At 35.4% G+C, this 22,056-nt stretch overlaps 1 protein-coding gene across 1 annotated transcript; it reads left to right on the top strand.

Annotated features, from left to right (window-relative positions):
- Positions 1-5,205: 5,205 nt before the first annotated feature.
- On the top strand, positions 5,206-17,318 carry gnrhr1 (gonadotropin releasing hormone receptor 1). Its single transcript, XM_067411202.1, has 4 exons — positions 5,206-5,326; positions 9,168-9,699; positions 13,723-13,930; positions 16,912-17,318. The coding sequence occupies exons 2-4, from the start codon at positions 9,169-9,171 to the stop codon at positions 17,316-17,318; spliced, it is 1,146 nt and encodes a 381-aa protein (XP_067267303.1). The 5' UTR covers positions 5,206-5,326; position 9,168.
- The last annotated feature ends 4,738 nt before the right edge of the window (positions 17,319-22,056 follow it).

Genomic DNA, 22,056 nt, shown 5'->3' on the forward strand with positions numbered 1-22,056 from the left:
TAATAATAATAATTCCAGAGAGACAAATATTTATTATTAAATTAATGTATTCTGAGACGCTATTGGTTGTTGCTGACTCTTTGGTTTAATGTAGAAATCTTCCCAGCAGAGGGCAGTACAACCTAAAGAGAGATTGCGGGTCAAACACACACTTTTTTTTTTTTTTTTCTTTCTTATTTTCTTTGTTTTACTTAGAAGTTATTTTTATTGGCATAACTAGCAATATTATGTTTTCTTCTGCGGCACCATGACATAAATGTAACAGATTGTTGCAGATTATATTTACATTATGTGACCCCATAATCAGGATTTCTCATAAATTTCAATCTGACCATGAATAACAATAGACATGTGAATATAAGGCAAGTTATCCATAAATCATAACTTTCTAAATTGCATGTATTACCTTTGAGCATCACTCTCAGAAAAAAGGTTCAGTGGGGTTCTATATAGAACTCTAGGGTTCTTGATTCAATTTTAAAGAATGCTTTATACCAAAAAGGTTCTATATAAAGAAAAATGTACTTTCAAAAATGAATTAAAACAAAATTAATTTGTTAAAACTAACCCCTGATCCCATGATGGAAACATCTTAGGACCTTTTTGCACCATGTCCTCCACCACAGGAACATTGGCAATTTAAACACGCTTTACATTCACTCTGTATTAAAACTAGCTTTTTATTATTTAATTATAATTATTAATTGACTTAATCAGCGGAGCAAAAAGAATGGATCGGAAGCCTCAGCATGCATGACATTTAATCTCGAACTAAATCAAAATTTGCTGTCAAAATGAACACTGCTCTGAAGCAGTTAACCTTGGAGAGATGTGACAGCGGTTCATCAACAACATTCTTGGCAATTAAAATATCTGAGACAGATTTAAAAGGCTGTTGCATTTGAATGCCTCTATTAACATATGTGTAATACAAGCGGAGGGTGAATACAAATGAGACTTAAGAAAACAGACTCCTTTATGACATTTAACACAGGAAAAAGAACTCTGTAACCATCTGTTGCAGTAAAACCAGCATACTGTCCGAGAATCCGATAACGATGTTAGAAATAAACTGTTAATTGCAAGACACTCCTTGTTGTTAGAAAGTCATGCTATATCAGAAAAAGGGTTTTTATTTCTCCCTCTCATAATAATTGGCTAAACATTTCTTTCATTTGTTTTTACAGACTGTTTATGTATTTTATTAACAGTAATAATGATGCGCATGCTTTACAGTAAAAATACACTGATCATTTTAGAGGCTTTACAGTGTGGCATTTTACTGTATATGCAATTAAACACACTGAAACAAAACAGCTTGAATGTTAACATACCAGACTGTCTGAGCCATTCAGACTTTTTTTTTGTCTAAAATGTACTGATAACAATACAAATGGTGCAATGCAAGGCCACATTACTTAAAGTTAATCAAAATTGGTCTCTACAGCAATTCAACAGAGAGTCAAATGTGTTTTGTTGGTAAAACAGCGTTATGTATCTGTAAACTGATGTATCTTTTGTATAATGTGAAGGCTATCTTATATATATTTGTAGTTATTCTGTGAAGCCTATGTTCATTCTCCTATACAGTAGTGGCCAAAAGTGATGTCCGACACAGGAAAATTGGTTTATTCAAACTTTTCATTGAATATTTTTTAAATATTTTGTATGCATGCAGTGAAGTTGTGCGTGGAGTGTAAATAATGTATGCGTTCCATGTTTCATGAGTTCACGTATAAGTCTGCTGAATTTATACCTTTTGACATTGGTTGAGTTGATTAACTGAATGCTCTCCACCTGTGCTAATTAGGTTAATTATCTGAACTTGCTCCTCCCGAATTTTGTTAATAAAACATCATTTCAATTTTATCATTTGTCATGACGCAATAAACATGCCGAGTTGTGTGGACGTCATTTTTGGCCAAGTGGTCAGCTTTCACTCATTATTCCCAGCCTAATTCAATAAATAACTATGTATTATTGTTATTTAGATGTTATTTGGTGGGTTTTAGTGAAAATGGGCAGATGGAAGGAGCTGCCCTCTGCAACCAAAGAGGATTAGTCAAGGAAGACTAGTGAGCATTTTGACAGGAGGATGAAACCTCCAACCTTTCATTGTGAACTTTAAGACAACATCTATGAGAAGCTGAGAGGTTGTGTTCAAGTAAAGAAGCCATTTATTATTTTTATCTACTGCAAAAACCCCTTGCATTTGCCAAAGAAAATAAGGACTGGAGTGTGGAAGATTGGAGCCGTGTTCTGCACTCTCTGACAAGTCAAAATTGAACATTGGATGGTGTTAGGTATATGGAGATGTCTGGAGTGGTTTAATAACAAATGCATGTGTGGCTCCATTAAGCACGGCAGGGGAAACATAATGGTATTGGGGATGCATGTCTGCTGCAGGTGTTGGAAGGATCTACACAGCTGAAAATGGAACAATTCTTGGGAATCCTGCTGACCAAAATGTGGCCAGTTATGGAGGATCTGTTTAGAGATCAAATGTGTATTTTCCAACATGATAACAATCCCAAACACACAGCGAAAAATGTTGCATGCAATGAAAGTGTTCATGCTCAGCATTTTGTAGTCTTCAAGTGGCCTCCTCAGTCCCCTGACCTTAATGGCATTGAAAACCATGTGATAAGTCATGCAGGTTTTCCAATGCAGCTCAACTTCAGGAGGATTGGAAAAAAGTGAAGCATGACACATGCGCAAAGTTGAGTGAGTCAATGCCCTGGAGAATGGCTGTTGTAATTAAAAATAAGGGACAACCAACAAAATATTAATAACTGATTACATTATAGTCAATGTATGCTTTATTTCCTGTGAGGTTTTTTTTTTTTGCATAATAAAATAAAGCCAAATAATTTTGTCATTTTAATATCTTAACCACATTTAGTGTATTCTTCTTCCCAATTTAGCATACTCCTCATATTTGATTGCTTAATATAACCCTGAAGTGTCATTAAAAGCAAGTATTGTGCAAATATCACCTCCATATCACTTTTGGCTAATACTGTACATGAAATTATTTGTTTATTCAGCAAAGTTGAATTGTGCAAAGACATAAAGATAAAATAATGCAACATGCATAAACTAAATACACTGTAAAAAAAAAACACTGTAGTTTTTACAAAATAATTTTGGCAGCTGTGGTTGCCAGAATAATTGTGTAAAAAAAAAAGAAAAACTGTACACATTTACAGAACAAACTGTAAATTTTACAGTATAAAACTGTAATTTAAGAAAATTTATTTGTAAACCAATAAATTCAATGCACACTATTACTAAAATCTGTTTTGTACCTTTAACAAAAAGGTGCAATGAGTCATTCACGCAAATGCGAAACACCATAATGGTAACCCACAATACTTAAATAATGCAATAAACATTCATTAAAGGTGCTAAAGAGGATCTTTTTGTCGACTGAGAAACCAAAGACTGTTAGTGAGTTTTTGAAATGAGCGCATGCGTAAGAACAACCCCCCTCCTTTCGAGGGAACGCCTCCCAAAACTCATGCCACGAGTATTGGAACACGAGTGTTTACCACCGGCATTATCTGTGTCGTGTTAGTGGATTCATTATGTCAGACTCACCGCAGGTAACTCATAATCTGCAGTTGTTACTCCTGTCTCCGGACAAAAACATTGCATGCGGCGCCTGTGGAGTGTGGAAAGTTACTGGAGCGCGCAGCCGCGCACGTCTCTCACAAGGAACGTCACGGCAGTGATTGACAAGCCAGAGGGCCAATCGATTGGCTGATGTTTTTAAGTTCCTACCTCGTGCACAGATGATGTATATTAATAGTATTCCTTTCAGTGCACCTAATAAATAGTCTTTTATCAGTTAGTAAAGACAGTTTCAAGTAATATTGCAAAAATGTATAAAACAAAACATCCTCTTTAGCACCTTTAAACAACAGATGATGTAACATAAAACCCTAATGTATATAACTGATAACAAAAACTATTAAGAAACATGATTATATAAACAAAATACTTTCAAATGTGGAGTGTCACACAGGGAATTTTGGGAACATCAGTTTACAGATTTTGACTGTAAATTATACATTGATTTTGCAGTAAAATTTACTGCATTTTACTGTGAAAATTGCATAAATGTCTGCTTTTACAGTTTTTCCCTGTATATAATACGGGAACTTACTGTTAACCTATTTAATTTTTTTTCCGTAGCGTTTTTACAATATTTTACCGTTAAAATCACATTAATTTTTTACAGTGTAACATAAATGCAACATAAAACATTCTAATACTAATAACAACAACAAAAATAAACTATTTTTTACTTAAAATCTGAATGGAATTCTGTACATTTCCTATTAATTCATATTAAATATTTCAGCAATTGTACAGTAAAATTAGTGAGTGTTTTACAATATAAAAATAAAATAAAAAATACAACGGTAAAAAAGGCGCGATGGACTCCCTCTATCTTCCAGTTTGTTTTTCCACAGTATGAAGGTAAGATCTTACGGATTTATGAATGAACCGCTCGTTTTAAAAGCTTCCTGGGCTACTGACATTTGTTATGACATCCTTCAAACATTATAATGCTCATGACAACTTTCTCTTCACCAGCTAATTACTCTTAGACAGCAATGCCACAGAAATATACAGAGCTACTGAGAAAAGACAAAATTCTAAAGATGGCTGCGCGCTTTATTATCTGGCATATAAGATCTATCGTACTCTATAAAGCCACTATACTGTATATGGGAAGCTAAATTACAGTTAACCAACTGTTTTCGTCATTTCGCTAAAATGACGAATATTTCACAGCGTGTAAGAGTGTAGTGACGCTGAGGTTTCCTCACTGTGTGTGTTGTGCTGCTGTGCGGTTGATGAGTGTCTGAAGGTGAAGCAGCGCTGCTGCTGTACACACACTAAAGCTCTTGTCTTCCTCCACTGGAGACTCTTCAGAACCTGGACAGCTCCGCGAGTCCGTTTAACAGTCGGCTTTTTGGCAAGAAGTGCGAATAAAACAACATGTAGCTTCTTAAAAAGTGCCGTACTACTCGAAAGCGTCCTGCAACCAAACTTTTGCAACGGGAGAGAATCGCTATCACCCTGATGAGTGGATTACCGTCGACTGCGGCAAACTGTTCCCTACAGGAGTCCATGGTGCCGTCAAGCTCATGCGGGGGTTGGAGGAGAACGAGACTTCTCGTGGATTTAACCGCGTAACAACACGACATGTTAATGAACTGCGCTTATTTTCTCTAGAGCAGCATATGTCCAATACATAAATAACTGAGTGACATATTCATGGATTAATCTACAAATCACATATTGCAGCAAACAGGTAAGTCTAACTCTATCATGTTCTATTTAAGAGGCTACTGTAATGAGCTTACTGAGGAGACAAAACCTAGTTTTCTATGACAGCATTTCTTGGCATCATGTGCATGATCATCAATGTTATGTTAATCAAAGTATGATAGATGGCTCACTAGGTTTGGAAACATAGACAAAAGGTCTAAGTTTGGAATTGATTTCAGAATCACTTCTGTTTTAAGAAACTAAAGTAAATGGACGAAAAAACTTTCATTGATGAATCCTGCATGTATATCAGGTGTTTTCATGAAACTTTTTGAGGCGAGCCAAGGAAAACAGTATCATTGATATAATGTAGATTAATTTTTAATCATATCGCACCAATATTTGGCATACATTAACTAGTCAATACAATTTTTTTGCTATTATACATGTGCTTCATGACACTTTGTCAGAATCTTCTAGACTTTGCTGACTTCTGCTAAAGTAAACACCTAACAAAACTATCCAACAGAAAAAAAAAATAGCCAAATGTGAGAAGTGGCAGTATCATTTCTTTTTATTTTCTGTCTCTTCTCATAGGTCAGACTATAAAGTCTTCTAAGCCACTGCAAATATCAGCCCACTCGCACATGAATTTGCCATCAAATCTTAATATTCTCATCACCGCTATCTTAATTAACTGGCTCCAAGTCATTAGTCATGTGAGCAAGAATATGAATATAATTAAGCAAATTCACAGGCAAAGTTCCAGAGATTATGATGACAGTGATCCCTAAAGAGGAAGTGGAACGTTTATGGTTTCCTAAACAGCAACTATTGTATGATGAATCCCCCCAAGAAAACACCATTCAGAGTGTAAAAGAAAGTAAGAAAGAAATCAAAGTCCAGTAGTTTTCTGATTTTGCATTTCTAACAGCCCTTAAGGTTTGCATATTCATGACAGCACTTATGCTATATTAAAGAGTTATGATAGCAGGCACTCTTCCTTGCATATTTTTGCATAATGTTTACCAACATTAAGAGGCAGGAGTGCAAATCCGCCATGATTCCATCGGGCGGGTGTCCAGCAATCATTCAAGCGATCTGACAGTGATGCCAAGCATATGATCTATTGTAACAGCTCTACTTCATATACATAGGCTCATTCATCCTAATATTCTTCATGAATTTTTTTTTTTTTTTTTTAATGCATATTGATTTTGGAAGAGGCAAAAATAAATATCTCCAGGTCAAGACATTTTCTACTCTTTGAAGAATATATTTCATGCCAAGCATGAAGAACAATTGCAGTGACAATGCAGAGATGTATTACTGACACGTGCAATTCGGTGTGGAGGTGCAGAAAGAGGGGAGGATGGTGCAGAGGTTGTGTTCACTATAGGATTCTCGCTATCTATCACCTCCATGCTGTTTACCTGACTACAGCTATACAAAAGACAATATCACTTTCAGAGCGAAGGGAAATTCTGACAACAGCAATTTGTCAGCATGATAGGGCATTTATATCAGAACCAGAGCCCACATGGGAAACCTCAACCATTAAACCATTGTCTTCACGATGTTATCAAGAACGTAAGCCATGTCGATTTATCTTATCGCATAATCACTCAATTGAACTCATTTTTATTAATTTAATTCAAATCTTATCATAAAGGTGTAGAGTATGTTTAACCAAGTGGCCAAATAAGATATCAGAAAGAATGATGAACAAGGCAGTACGTGTGAATTACTTCATTGTGAATCTCATTCTGCCTGTGCATAATCTCAGCGCAGAGTCCCGATAGTTGTGTCGGAGGTTTATATATAGACCTTTAAAAACCTCTGAGGTGTAATCTATCTCTCTGCCATTTAACCAAGGTCTCCCTATTTGCCAGAGGAGATCCAGAATGAATAAAGGCCCCTGGCAAGAGTTTCTTATCTGTAGATAGATGAGATGGCAGATGGGCATTGAAAATGCAGAGGATGTTAGACTGCGGGGGCGATAGACGTTTGGGTGAAAAGTCATGAGGCTGAAAAATGCCTCTGTGGTGACAGTAATGTAATGGGAATCAGGGTCTCTAGGTGATGTGATCTGAATATTCATGTCTGGATGAATGTTTTGCTGAATTTCAGAAAGGATTATTAAGTGCACAAAGCAAATGCCAATAATGAACAGTTGAGCAAAATTCAGAATTGAATTAATGAGAGTCAGTCTCATGAATGTCTGTCTGTCTGTCTTTATCTATCTGAAACTAGAAAAGGAAGGTTTGTCACAAGACAAACTGTGAACGATTCCTTGACAAAGCCTTGCTTGGAAGTTTAAAGATGGTTTTATAGACCTTAAAGGAATGAAATTTTCCTGATAATTTATTCACCCCCATGTCATCCAAGATGTTCATGTCTTTCTTTCTTCAGTTGAAAAGAAAGGTTTTTTAGGAAAATATAGTTTCATATAGTGGACTTCACTGGGGTTCAATGGGTTGAAGGTGCAAATTTCAGTTTCAGTGCAGCTTCAAAGAGCTTTACATGATCCCGGACGAGGAATAAGGGTCTTATCTAGAGAAATGATTGGTCATTTCCTAAAAAAGCAAAAATAAACACGTTGGAAAGGTCACGCGTGACGTAGGTGGAATTCCAGAGCAAGTGTTTACAAAGCGAATGTGCAAAGACTAAGTCAAACTCCTTTTACAAAAAAAAGGTAAAACAACAATGTCGGGCGATTTTGAAGTTGGAGAAGAAAATGAGATGGAGTTTTTCGCCCAATTGTGGTACTTCTGCCTACTGTGGTACTTCACGCATGACCTTTCCAACATGATTATGTGATGCGTGGCGCATTGCAGAGCAGTGCAAGATAAGCATTTGTGGTTAAAAAATATATACATTTTTATTTTATTTTTTAGAAAATGACCGATCGTTTTGCTAGATAAGACCCTTATTCCTCAGCTGGGATCATGTAGAGCTCTTTCAAGCTGAATTTGGACCTTCAACCCATTGAACCCTGTTGAAGTCCACTATATGGAGAAAAATCCTGGAATGTTTTCATCAAAAATTTCTTTTCAACTGAAGAAAGAAAGACATAAACATCATGGACATGAGGGGGGTGAGTAAATTATCAGGAAAATTTCATTCTGAAGTGAACTAATGCTTTAAATATGAACAGATCAGAAATGTCACCTATAGAAATGCATACTTAATTTACATTTGTTTAGGGTCATTTAAAAAAATACTTCAGCAAGGACACATTCAATTGTTCAAAAGTGACTATAAACGCATTTGAAATGTCTCAAATAAATGCTTATACTTCAAATAAATGCTGTTCTTTTGAATTCTCTATTTATCAAATATCATCAAAAAAAGGTTTTGACAAAAATATTAAGCAGCACAACTGTTTCCAGCATTTATCATAAATGTTTCTTGAGCATTAAATCAGCAAAATAGAATGATTTCTGAAGGATCATGTGACACTGAAGACGAGTAATTATGCTGAAAAAATTCAGCTTTGATCCCAGGGATAAATTACATTTTAAAATGTATTAAAATAGAAAAGAGTTACTTTTAATTATAAAAATATTTCACAATATTTCTGTGTATTTTGACCAAATAAATAAGAGACTTTTTATTACAAAAACACTATAACTGTACACTTCTTCATATTTAACAAATTTATTGAAAAAGATGGAAGAACACTTAATTACACAGAATGCCATTACTTGTAAATTCCTAATGTAATTCCAACTTATGAATTGAAAATGAGGCAGTTTTTCAATTCTGAATGTCACCCAACCCTAATATCCACATGAGACTGAAATGTCATAGAATATTACTATTATACATTTGAGTATCACAAAAAGCCTTAACCAAAACAAGTCTTTTTTCCGCCTTTACAGGATGTCAGTAAACGTGTCTCTCCTGTCAGCGAGTCCCACGAGCATTTGGGAAAACTCCTCTCTGCTGAACGCCTCCTTTCCTCGATTTGCCTCTGACTGGGAGACACCGACATTCACTGTTGCTGCTCGCTTCCGTGTGGTGGCCACCCTGGTGCTCTTCATCTTCGCAGCCATCAGCAACCTCTCAGTGCTGATCAGCGTGACCAGGGGACGAGGACGCCGCCTGGCCTCCCACCTGAGGCCGCTCATTGCCAGCCTGGCCTCCGCTGACCTGGTCATGACTTTTGTAGTGATGCCACTCGACGCCATATGGAATATCACAGTGCAGTGGTATGCCGGCGATGCCATGTGCAAGCTCCTCTGCTTCCTCAAGCTCTTCGCCATGCATTCGTCAGCATTTATCCTGGTGGTGGTGAGTCTGGACAGGCACCATGCAATCCTGCACCCACTAGAAGCTTTGGATGCCGGTCGCAGGAACAGGAGGATGCTGCTGGCTGCCTGGATCCTCAGCATCCTGCTTGCCTCTCCACAGGTAAGTGAACAAGATGTTATATTAATTGGAGTTGTCACGTGTGTGACTTGTCTTGCAATGGAGCAGCACAAAACTGTCCTGGAGGATTTATAGATGGATGATAATATTTGTGTTTCAAAACACTTGTTAAAGGTCTTTTTTCTAAATGAAGGTCTTTTTTCATTAAAATACTTTGTCCAATTACAGCTTAATATGAAGAGACAACTACAAACAGGCCCTTCTGCTAATTTGAATACAAAGGCTTTCAAAACTCTGTTTGCTAAATTTCATAGATTTTTACAAAAAAATCAGATTAGTGATGTTAAATTTGGCCAAAAGCACGTCATCTATGATGTCTAAAGCTTCATTTGGCGGTAAAAAAAAACCCCAAAACAATTATTACAAAATTGCTTACAGATTGCTTTGGCAACTAACTGGTGTTAAAGTTTAAGTTGAAGTAATAGAATTACTAACACTGAAATAATAAGTTAAAGCTATATAGATAAAAAAATAAATATTAAAAAATAAAATAAAAAATAATAAAAATAAAAATGACAAGCTTATAAAATTACTAAAACGTAAAATTGAAATGATAAAAATAAAATCTAAATAAAAATATTAATAAATATGATAAAAGTATATAAATAATACTAAAATGTTCCTTATAGGAATGCAAAGGGGTGGAAAATGCCTGGTACATTTCCAAAAACTTTCCAGGCTTTTTGGAAACTTTAGGGAAATACTGGAAAGTTTCTGGAAATTTACTTTCTGCCACTTTGCATAGCTATTCCTTACTCTACACTTTAACCAGTTTCATATCATAATTCATATGTGAATCCCACATGAACCTCGCCTTTGAAATAATAGTTGATGGACTGTGGCTTGGTTAAAAAAAAATAATAATAATAATAATAATTATTAATATTTTAAATACAATTTGTAGTGCCAAAATACCCAAATGACTTCATAGCTATGATGACACTGACTTAATAAGTCAAATTAAATCAACTGTTGCAGTCTAAAGGGTTTGCCTCTTTGTCGCCATCTCTGTTTGAAACCTGCAATTGCAGTTATTTGCAAAATTATCATCTTTACATGGGTTGTGCATCGGCACGGCTCCTCAGCGCGGATGAATCTAATGTTTTGAGTATGTGTGGCTGTCAGTCACCACACCTTTGGATATCGTACTTCTGAAAGACTAATTGTAGTCTTGGAAGTATGACCAAAATAAGAATTTTCACCGGAAAATGTCATCAAATCTGCCAAAAAAGGCATTACAATAAATCGCACTACCAATGGTGATTAAATCTAACGATCACTTAGCTCATATCACATCAAACCACGCAAATTATTACTATTGTTATACTTTGTTCTCAAATTGTTAATGTTAACAACATCAGCATTGCGTGACTACATGTATTTAGTTGTATTAGCGTTACCTGTAGATTTCAATTTCTGTACAGTCTAATCCCTAATTGTCCATTTGTCATACCATACATTCCACCATCAAAATAAGTTTAATTATTCCAGCTGCTGTGAGAAAAGGCTATAAATGATCCACCACCTACAGCATCCTCCACATGCCTTATAGCCTACTAGCTGGGACTCCTTCTTTATGTAAACGGCCATGGCGTAATGACGCAAAGACAAACGACAGCATGCTCGAATTTCCCACGGAAACCTAATAAGTACCACTCAAATTAGAAAACATTATTACAAGCTTAACGTTGTGAATCGGGCTAAAGTAAGGAGATAGTTTTGAACACTGGCTGCTTATGTACTTGCTCAGAAATTTTTAACCAAAAAAATTACAGACTGCAGCTTGAAACAATCACTTGTAAAACCAAATGTAAAACCAGCGGTACAAAGCTGTTTGCTAGGTGCTTATTCATCCTTTTGACCACAAGATACACATGTTTGAAAAATGGACCATGTTATCATATAGTCGAGAGGAAAGCCTCAGTGCTTCAGCTTTAGCAAGCTGATTTCCCAAAAAAATGCAATGTATCCCAACTATTCCAACATAACACTGATTCAATAAAGTAGTATGAGGAGGTGGAACTGCTTGTTTATCCCACCAATGGCAAATGGATTAAGTGTTCTGGAAACCTGTTTGAAAACAGAAGTGCAATTCCATTTGCTGATGTTAGTGGTGCACAAATTGAAGTAAAGTGGCACATTGCCAAACTGAACCAAATTTAGTTTTAGCTCAAACTGAATTAAATTGAAATCATGTATGTTGTTTTTTTAGGGAAATTGCACTTTCAGTCTACCTCACACATTTCCCGATAGCCATCAAAGCTCAAGCATTTCTTTAAGCAATCAGTTATAGCTTAAAGTGGTGCAATAACTGACCCTGGATCAGTGACTCTTCAGTGAGCACTTGCTGCATTGATTATAGATCCTATTTGTCAAGCTATACTAGTCCCAGAGCATTTTCTATAACCTTTAAAATGCCTGACTGAAACTTGTCAGTGTGTCTCTGTTTCCCTCCACACACTTAATTCCAGTAATGTCATTTTTAGCAGCCTGTGGATGTGACCACAGCATTTAAAATAATTACAAGTGAGATAAAGAAGCCTGTCTGTGACAAGGTCAGTTAGGCAGCCATGGATAATTGGAAAGAGATCCTACTGTAAAGACAGAGTGGGTGGTGAATTGTGGGTATCAATATATCTTTAGCTCCTTGCTCCTGTATTCTGTTCACACACCTCCCCCAGAGAAAAAAAAAATGGGCTTCCCTCTGTCACACTGTGTGCTACCTGATAAATTGTGCAGGAGAATATAGAGAAATATGTCACATGAAAAAATAATGCAGCCATGGAACAAATTAATTTCTTTTATCTGAAAGCACAAGGTGATAACATGACAAGAATATATGATATTTGGAGATAGCAGAAAGTGTTTCCCCTATTGAAAATCCATTTTACATCCCATAGAGCCCAAATGTAAGGGAAACACCTACAATGCAGCAAAACTGAAGAGATTTTTAACATCCCAAAACAAGCTGTCATGACATGAAAATCCTTTGTCTTGCTGTTGCAAAATGTGTAAAATGATAAAAAAATAGGTATATTTGGATTCTTCGAAGGTTTACAGTTCACACACTTTAGATATTCCATGCAACTTGCATGGAATAGCTACTTTGATGTTGGTTGTCTGAAAGTATGGAAAATATTTGAAAAGCTTGACATTTTTTTTCTCAAAAATATGTTTAATTTTCTCAATAAAATGTTGTAAACACGTTCTAACACATTGTAAACATGCAAGTTAGCATGAATTAACATATTGCTATCAATGTTTTAACATGTTTCTAGCATGATTTCACACATTGATAATGTTTTAACATGTTGTAAGCATGTTTTAACGTGTTTCTATCATGTTGCTAATATGAATTATCATGGTGCTTGCATTATTTAGCACATTGTTAACATGATTTAACATATTGCAAGCATGATTTAATATGTTGCTAGCATGTTTTAGTATGTTACTACCATGACCTAAGCTAGATGCTAAGCTTTGTTAGTGATCAGTACTTGGTGGATGAAGCTTAAATACTCCATTAGAGTTACTGTACAAAAGTTTTGACCGCCTCAATGAAAGTTTATGCTATATTCCGTAGTCCATTCAACAAAAACCGTACGTTTTCCAGCTAGAAAAGCGTAAGAACAGTCTGAAGGTCTGACCTGAGTTTGGTGGTTGTAGGTTTAAAGCTCTAGGAGGAGATGCAAAAAGGATGCAAAGAATTTAAAAAATTTAAAAAAATTTCATCGCATTTTGTAGGTGAAATAATATTATACTGGATTGGAACAAGTAAATGACAACAGGATTTAAATTTTTTAGGCAAACTATGCATTTAAGAAACAAGTGTCCAGGGCGGCATTTCCCACAAGCATCGTGAGCCTAAACTGATTGTAAACCAACTGCACCAAAGGTTTCTATGATCAAGTTAGACTCACAATGCTTTCGAGAAGTGAAGCTTAGACAATATAAAAACATCTCTTATTATACTTTTCTTTATAAATTGCTTTTTTATCGTTTCAGTTATTTATTTTCAGAGCAATTAAGGCTGAAGGAGTTGACTTTGTGCAGTGTGTAACACATGGAAGCTTCCAGCAGCGCTGGCAGGAAACAGCCTACAACATGTTCCACTTTGTCACCCTCTATGTGTTCCCTCTACTGGTAATGAGCTTCTGCTATACCCGAATCCTCGTGGAAATCAACCGCCAGATGCCTCGTGGTAAAGGGAAGGGTAATTGACTTTTGCCCTCTTCTGACACGGTCCCTGTCATTGATATACAGCGTAACTCCATCCAAATTCCCATAGTTCCATTTGTATTGAATTTGATGAAGAACTTTCTTCTCAACCACTAATGATGTACAGTAGTGGCCAAAAGTGATGTCAGTGACCTTTATTCAAATATTATTAATAATTTGTTAAAGATTTTATAAGCGTATCGCTAGTTGTGCTTGGAGTCAATAGTTTTATTTATGGGAACGCAATAAACCTTGCCAAATTGTGATATAATTTTTGGCCTGGCTGTCATACAAAGAAATTATGACCACATACACAAATAAGAGAGAACAAATTAAATATTAATAACTGATTATGTTGTAGTCAGTGTATGCTTTTTCATGTGAGCTATTTGTTTTTCTATGCAGTTTTTCCTGAGTAAATACCATAACCAAGTTTAGTGTTTAGTATCCCCTCCAGACATCACTTTTGGCCACTAGTGCAAATTCTTTCTTTTCAAATTACTTCAGTTTTATTATGAATTTCTAAAAATAAATGTCTCTTTCATGTGTTGTGATAGATCACTGTAGCTGCCTCAATTCAAACGGCAGTACAGAGTTTGAGTTATTACTAATTCTTTTATTAAAATCTGTGAATTGTTTGGATTTTTTAGTACGGAAGAGGATTAGGGCCAAGCAATAATAAAAAAACTGAAACCATCTCGAGATTAAAGTTGTTAAATTTCGAGAAAAAACTTACGAGATAAAATGTTGAGAATAAATTCATTAAACTATGAGAAAAAAGTTGTTAATTTACAAGAACAAATTCGTTAAATTACGAGAAAAAAGTCGTTAAATTTCGAGAACAAATTCGTTAAATTACGAGAAAAAACTCGTTAAATTTCGAGAAAAAACTTGTTAAATTTAGAGAAAAAGATTGTTAAATTACGAGAAAAAAGTTGTTAGATTATGAGAATAAATTCGTTAAATTACGAGAAAAAAAGTCGAGATAAAATGTTGAGAATAAATTCATTAAATTATGAGAAAAAATCATTAAATTACGAGAACAAATTCGTTAAATTACGAGAAAAAAAGTCGAGATAAAATGTTGAGAATAAATTCAATAAATTATGAGAAAAAAGTCATTAAATTACAAGAACAAATTTGTTAAATTACGAGAAAAAAAGTCGTTGAATTTCGAGAAAAAAACATTAAATTTAGAGAAAAAGGTTGTTAAATTTTGAGAAAAAAATGGTTAAATTATGAGAAAAACGTTGTTTGATTATGAGAACAAATTCGTTAAATTACGAGAAAAAAGTCGTTAAATTTCGAGAAAATGTCGATAAAATATTTAGAATAAATTCATTAAATTATGAGAAAAAAAGTCGTTAAATTACGAGAACAAATTTGTTAAATTACGAGAAAAAAAGTCGTTAAATTTCGAGAAAAAAACTTGTTAAATTTCGAGAAAAAAGTCGCTATATTTCGAGAAAAAAGTCGTTAAATTTCGAGAACAAAAGTCGAGATAAAATGTTGAGAATAATTTCATTAAATTATGAGAAAAAAGTTGTTAAATTATGAGTACAAATTCGTTAAATTACGAGAAAAAAAGTCGCTAAATTTTGAGAAAAAAGTCGTTAAATTTCGAGAAAAGTCATTAAATTTCGAGAAAAAAGTCGAGTTAAAATGTTGAGAATAAAGTCATTAAATTATGAGAAAAAAATCGTTGAATTACAAGAACAAATTTGTTAAATTACGAGAAAAAAAGTAGTAAAATTTCTAGAAAAATCTCGTTAAATTTTGAGAAAAAAGTTGTTACATTTCGAGAAAAAAGTTGTTAAATTTTGAGAAAAATGTTGAGATAAAATGTTGAGAATAAATTCATTAAATTATGAGAAAAAAGTTGTTAAATTATGAGAACAAATTCGTTAAATTACGAGAAAAAAAGTTGTTACATTTTGAGAAAAAAGTCGAGATAAAATGTTTAGAATAAAGTCATTAAATTATGAGAAAAAAGTCACAAGAACAAAATTACGAGAACAAATTTGTTAAATTACGAATTTGCTCTCATAATTTAACGACTTTTTTTCTTGTAATTTAATGACTTTAATCTCGAGATGGTTTTATTTTTTATCATTGCTTGGCTCTAATCCTTTTCCGTACTTTAGAGACAACTTGTTTTTGAGAAAATGTTCATGACAGACTGATTGATTATGTTGACAACCGTTTGGAAGCATAATTCTTATGTAAAAAATAATTGTCTTACTCAGTATTTTTGCCTTGCTTTCCAGTACAAATATCTAAACAATCAAATCAAAGTACAAGAACTTGAGAAACAAAATTACTTAAGAAAAAGATCATCTGTGCTTTAAACAAAGGGGGTACTGTTTGTTGGTTTAAAAAGAATAATAAAAGTTTATTTTTCTGACCCCTCTGGGTTTGTTTTAATCACAAACTCACTTAATTTTGATTTTTTTTTTTTTTCAGAATACTTAAAGGGATAGTTCACCCAAAAATGAAAATTCTGTCTTCATTTACTCGCCCTCAAGTTGTTCCAAACCTGTAAAAATGTCTTTGTTCTGTTGAACACAAAAGAAGATATTTTGAAGAATGTTTGTAACCATACCATAGTATGGAAAAAAATGACCGTGGAAGTCAATGGGGCCCATCAACTGTTTGGTTACAAACATTCTTCAAAATATCTTCTTTTGTGTTCAGCAGAACAAAGACATTTTTAAAGGTTTGGAACACTTGAGGGTGAGTAAACGTTTTTGATTGATATAACCCCTTAATATCTTAAGTGATTTTGCTTCTCAAGTAAATGTATCTTGATTTAAGAATTTTTTTTAGATATTTTTAATGAAAAGCAAGACAAAAATACTAGGCAAGAACATCTTAGCAGTGTTATTCTAATCATTAGAAAGCAGAGTTTTTCATTTTTTCATTCAATGTATAAAACTGGTCAAAATGATAAAGCAGGTCAAATGTTTGATTTTCTAGGTGGGGAACCTTGTCTGAGACGCAGTGGAACTGACATAATCCCACAGGCACGCATGAAGACCCTGAAGATGACCATCATCATTGTGGCATCATTTGTGGTGTGCTGGACGCCGTACTACCTGCTCGGCATCTGGTACTGGTTCCAGCCTCGAATGCTGCATTTGATGCCGGAATACGTCCACCATGCCCTCTTCGTCTTCGGCAACCTCAACACGTGCTGTGACCCGGTCATCTATGGTTTCTTCACACCCTCGTTCCGAGCGGACATAGCCAGCTGCTTCTGCAGAAGGAACCAAAACTCTTCTCCTAAATCACTGACTCGACTCGCCGCAAGGAGAGGGGGCGCGAGCGGAGAAGCCGAGTCGGACCTCGGAAGTGGTGACCAGCCCAGCGGACAACAAGCATAGAGGGTCAAGACACCTCAGTGAGCTAAAGTTACAATTTGAGGTGTGGATTTTGCCCTCTGAACAAAAAAATATGGAGCTTTCACTCTGTTTTCCAGACATCTATATATCGTCCCTGTCGAGCGGAAACCTTGTCTCTCCATATTTTTATTTTTTTCATAAATCATTAATATTGGTCGCCCTTTACGCCCGTCTGCCGTTTTTGCTAACATTTAACTAATGAAAAGTATTAAACAGAGCTTGTGACTGAACCTCGTAACTCCATTGGATCCTCAAACTGTCAGTCAAAACTCCACCCGCCTCTATCGTAAAGTGAATGAAGTGCTGCACACATTTTGGAGCATCTCTGCTTGTATGCAATGCAAGGGTGAATAAAGAACTGTTTGTTTAAAGTAATGTGATTTCTTTACTCAAGAAACACTATATATATAATATATATATATTATATATAGTGTTTCTTGAGTAAAGAAATGTCTTAGGGCCCTATTTTAATGATCTAAGCTCATGGCGCAGGTGCACTTAGGGCGTTTCCGAATCCACTTTTGCTACTTTAACGAAAGGAAAAATGGTCAGCACGCCAGGCGCATGGTCCAAAAGGGTTGTACCTAGTCTCTTAATGAGTCATGGGTGTGTAATGTGCAATAAACCAATCAGAGTCTCATCTCCCATTCCCTTTAAAAGCCAGTTGCGCTTGCACCATAGTGGACTTGCTATTTAAATGGCGAAATTTGCAAGCAGAAAGACTTCTCCAGAAAGGAATCCTTTTATTTTTAATATTGCGCGTCCCTGTGTGTGTAACAAGCGGATTGTACGCTAGTTGTGCACCCGCCTATAGGCACATATTATTAACGCACCCTTTAAATAACAAAAAAATGCTGCTCCATTGACTTTAGAGCAGGTTGGTCAATGGCGCAGTCGTTTTCAGTAGCCTCAAAATAGCAACACGCCAACAATGCGCCTGAACACACCTCGTTTTCAGACCAGCACGTCCATGGGCGAACAGATGGGTGCGGATGCATTTGCAATTATACAACGTGGGCGCTGGGCATGAAAATGATAACTACACCACTCTGAAACTAGCAAAAAACACTTGCGTCATGCCTGGCTTTGCATTGCGCTGGGTTTATGACAGGGCCCTATATATATAAAGGCTAATGTTTTATGTATATGAAGAGCAGAGAAGAGTGTCTTTAGCATTTGTTGTCGAGTCACAGCCAATACTGTCTTAAACAGCCTGTGTGAAGCACTTCATCTTTTATAACATGAGATTTTGGCCAAATGACAGCAAAAACTGAGCTTCCACAGTTACAATAGACGTTATAACCTGTAGGTTGACGAAAATGTAATACGATGCACTTACTGCCTCAGATGCAGCCATTCTAATGATGGACAACAACATTTACTGTAGCTCCATTTGAGCTTGATTTTGGTAAAATGTTAATAAAAATGACACACGCAGGTTTCTGACCATATAAAGCCACAATATCTACTTAAACACTGTGTTGTCAGTGTTTTTTCCATTTCCTGAAAAGTAGCAGTTTTGTACATACAAGGTTTCCGCCCGACAAGCGGAGATATTCTGCTGATGGTGTCTTGTATTTATGGTTTGTGCAACTATGATGTATTTGCTTGAACTGGACTTGAATGCACTTACTGTTAAACATGGAACAGCAACAGTATCACATTGTGTTTTCAAGCTTAGATCTTCTAGAAAGATGTAACAACAGGTAAATTTGAATGTAAAAGACCAAATAGCAGCACAATATCTCAGGCAATACCTTGAATGTGAGATATTTGCCTGTCTGGAACAGGGTAATAAATATACAGTGCCTCATTAATGGACCACAAGCATAACAGCTTACGTGTTTGGAATCAGTTGATGATGATCTCGAATTAATTATAGCTCAGAGTTCAGAGCGACAACCCAGTTAAAAGCTTCTCTGACACATTGCCCATCTAACATTTCCTCTCCGCTTCCTGTTTAGGAATGTGACAATGTTTTACAATGGCCTTAGCACATGAATTCATTCAAATGTTCAGGCTTACACACTGTGTTTATCTGTGGAATCACTATAGATGTGTTTCACTGAATTCACTCATTATTGTGTGTGGTGTATTGTGGTGATGATATTGCATGGCTCTCCAGAAAATCTTTGTTGTGTGTGATTGTGATTAAACATTAATGTGGATAGACCATCCAGCCTTAAAGGGATAGTTCACCCAAAAAATAATAATTCAATCCATGTTGTTGAAAACAACACTTCTTCACACTACTTGTTTCCATACAAGTACAGTTTATGGTGACCTGTAGAGCTCAAAAAGCTTCAAGTTTCATAATTTCATATTATTCACACCATATTCCAAGTCTTATGAAGCCCTGAAATTTAAGTCATTATTCATTCTCAAATCAAATAATTCACAAAACATATTGTTGGACATCAGTATCTTCAAAAGTCTCTGGCAAAATATTTGAGAGCTGGATTGCATAAATGTTTTTATTTATTTTGTATCTATTATTCTCTTTTACAAAGTCTTGATTTTGTTTTTGGGCTCTACTAGAACAGGTTTTCATGCTTGAATGTTCAAAAAACACCTTATTTTTCACGTATTTTACATTGTTGCACTCCTCTGTTCCCAGTCTGTCAGTAACACTCTTAGCTCCTTTTGAAAAGCACAATGTGCTCTGATTGGTTGGCTGGACCATTGTGTTGTGATTGGTCAACCGCTTCAAACGTGTTTGAGAAATGTCACGCCCCTTTCCATAGCTGTGAGTTTTAACACACTTCTAACGAACTCAACCAGACCCCGCCCCTTTATTTTGCGCATTCCTTGGGCGGGAATTATTTAAATGAGGAATATTGTGATGTGTTTGTTCGTGGAAGAAAACTCAAGACTGCAATGGAGGCGTTTCAGGGAGTTCAGAAACAGTGACACTGATATAAAGTCCCGCTGGAGGGACTTTGCTTTGTAACTTTGAGGATGTTTTTCATGCTCAAACAGCAACATTAGACACTAAAGAAAGACGAACATGTAAAAAAGCATAACAGAACCCCTTTAAGAAAGAGTAATGGCTTAAATTTTGGTTGGAGCTCTACAGCCTATGGTCACTGAACTGTTGTATGTAAAACAGCTGTGTAAAGAATCAATTTTCATTTTGTGCAGCAAAAAACAGCAAAAATAACATCATACGGTTTGGAATGAGATTATTGAGAAAATAATGAGAGAAGCTTTTTGGGTGAACACTTCCATTGATTTAAGGAACTGAATGAATGATTGCTTTTACAATGTGCTTCACAGTTGGTCAACAGTATGTATAACAGTATGTATATATGTATTTATATATATATATAAAGAAAAACAAAAGCACCTTGTGTGTCCCTTTTTTAATAGACAGAGAATCCCAAAGGCACAATAATGAAAGGTCAACTCAAAAAAAAACAGAAGGATAATCAAACGCAAGTCATCAATGGCTGTTTAGAGGTGCTTGAAGAGATGGATTCATCAGGGTTCTCAAAGGGGCTGGATTGTGTCTAATCAATTCATGGGAAAATTTGGCTGTGTGTCCTTCATGTTTTGAAAGGTAATCCTGAGGATGCTTTTTAACAAAGAGTGACGCCAAAAAGTGCTCAGTCTTCAGATGATGTGGGGATGACAATACTCATTCTCATAATTCATTATAAGTCATCAAAACTAAATACATTTTGTGAAATAACACAAATTATTCAGAACACTATTAAAATGGTGTATATATATATATATATATATATATATATATATACACACACACACACACAAATATATATACAGTACTGTGCAAAAGTCTTAGGCACGTCAGTATTTTCACCCCCCAAAAAAGGTTTTAAGCCAGTTATTTATAAATTTTGCTGTAGTGTGAAATTTCCGTTCACATTTCCAAACATTCATTTTGTCATTAAAGGGTTAGTTCACCCAAAAATGAAAATTCTGTCATTTATTACTCACCCTCATGCCGTTCCACACCCGTAAGACCTTCATTAATCTTCGGAACACAAATTAGGATATTTTAGTTCAAATCCGATGGCTCCGTGAGGCCTTAGGGAGCAATGTCACTTTCTCTGTCATGATCCATACTACTAAAACACATCTAAATCAGTTCATGTGCGTACAGTCGTTTAATATTAATATTATAAACCGATGAGAATATTTTTGGAGCGCCAAAAAAACAAAATAACAACTTATTTAGTGATGGCCGATTTCAAAACAATGCTTCAGGAAGCTTCGGAGCAAAGCGAATCTGCAGTTCGGAGCGCCAAAGTCACGTGATTTCAGCCATTTGGCGCGTTTGAACCGCGATCCGATTCATGATTCGATACACCGATTCATAACGCTTCGATGCTTCCTGAAGCAGTGTTTTGAAATCGGCCATCACTAAATAAGTTGTTATTTTGTTTTTTTGGCGCTCCAAAAATATTCTCATCGGTTTATAATATTAATATTGAACAACTGTACGCACATGAACTGATTTAGATGTGTTTTTAGTAACTTTATGGATCTTGACAGAGGAAGTTCAAGTGACATTACTCCCTATGAAGACCTCACAGAGCCATCGGATTTGAACTAAAATATCTTAATTTGTGTTCCGAAGATTAATAAAGGTCTTACACTTGTGTAAAAATGCTGTAAAGTGAGGGTGTTTTTAAAAAATACTGTTATAAATAGATTTTATTTATCAATGATCTTGTATTAACTAAATCAAAACAAT

This window comes from Chanodichthys erythropterus, chromosome 15, assembly GCF_024489055.1.
Source record: "Chanodichthys erythropterus isolate Z2021 chromosome 15, ASM2448905v1, whole genome shotgun sequence".
In the NCBI taxonomy this organism is placed as follows: Eukaryota; Metazoa; Chordata; class Actinopteri; order Cypriniformes; family Xenocyprididae; genus Chanodichthys; species Chanodichthys erythropterus.

Excerpts from the sequence above, each read along its gene's own strand:
- gnrhr1 (XM_067411202.1), top strand. The coding sequence starts at position 9,169 with ATGTCAGTAAACGTGTCTCTCCTGTCAGCGAGTCCCACGAGCATTTGG. Across the intron at positions 9,700-13,722 it reads TCCTGCTTGCCTCTCCACAG|TTATTTATTTTCAGAGCAAT; the intron begins GTAAGTGAACAA and ends TTATCGTTTCAG. Across the intron at positions 13,931-16,911 it reads GCCTCGTGGTAAAGGGAAGG|GTGGGGAACCTTGTCTGAGA; the intron begins GTAATTGACTTT and ends TTGATTTTCTAG.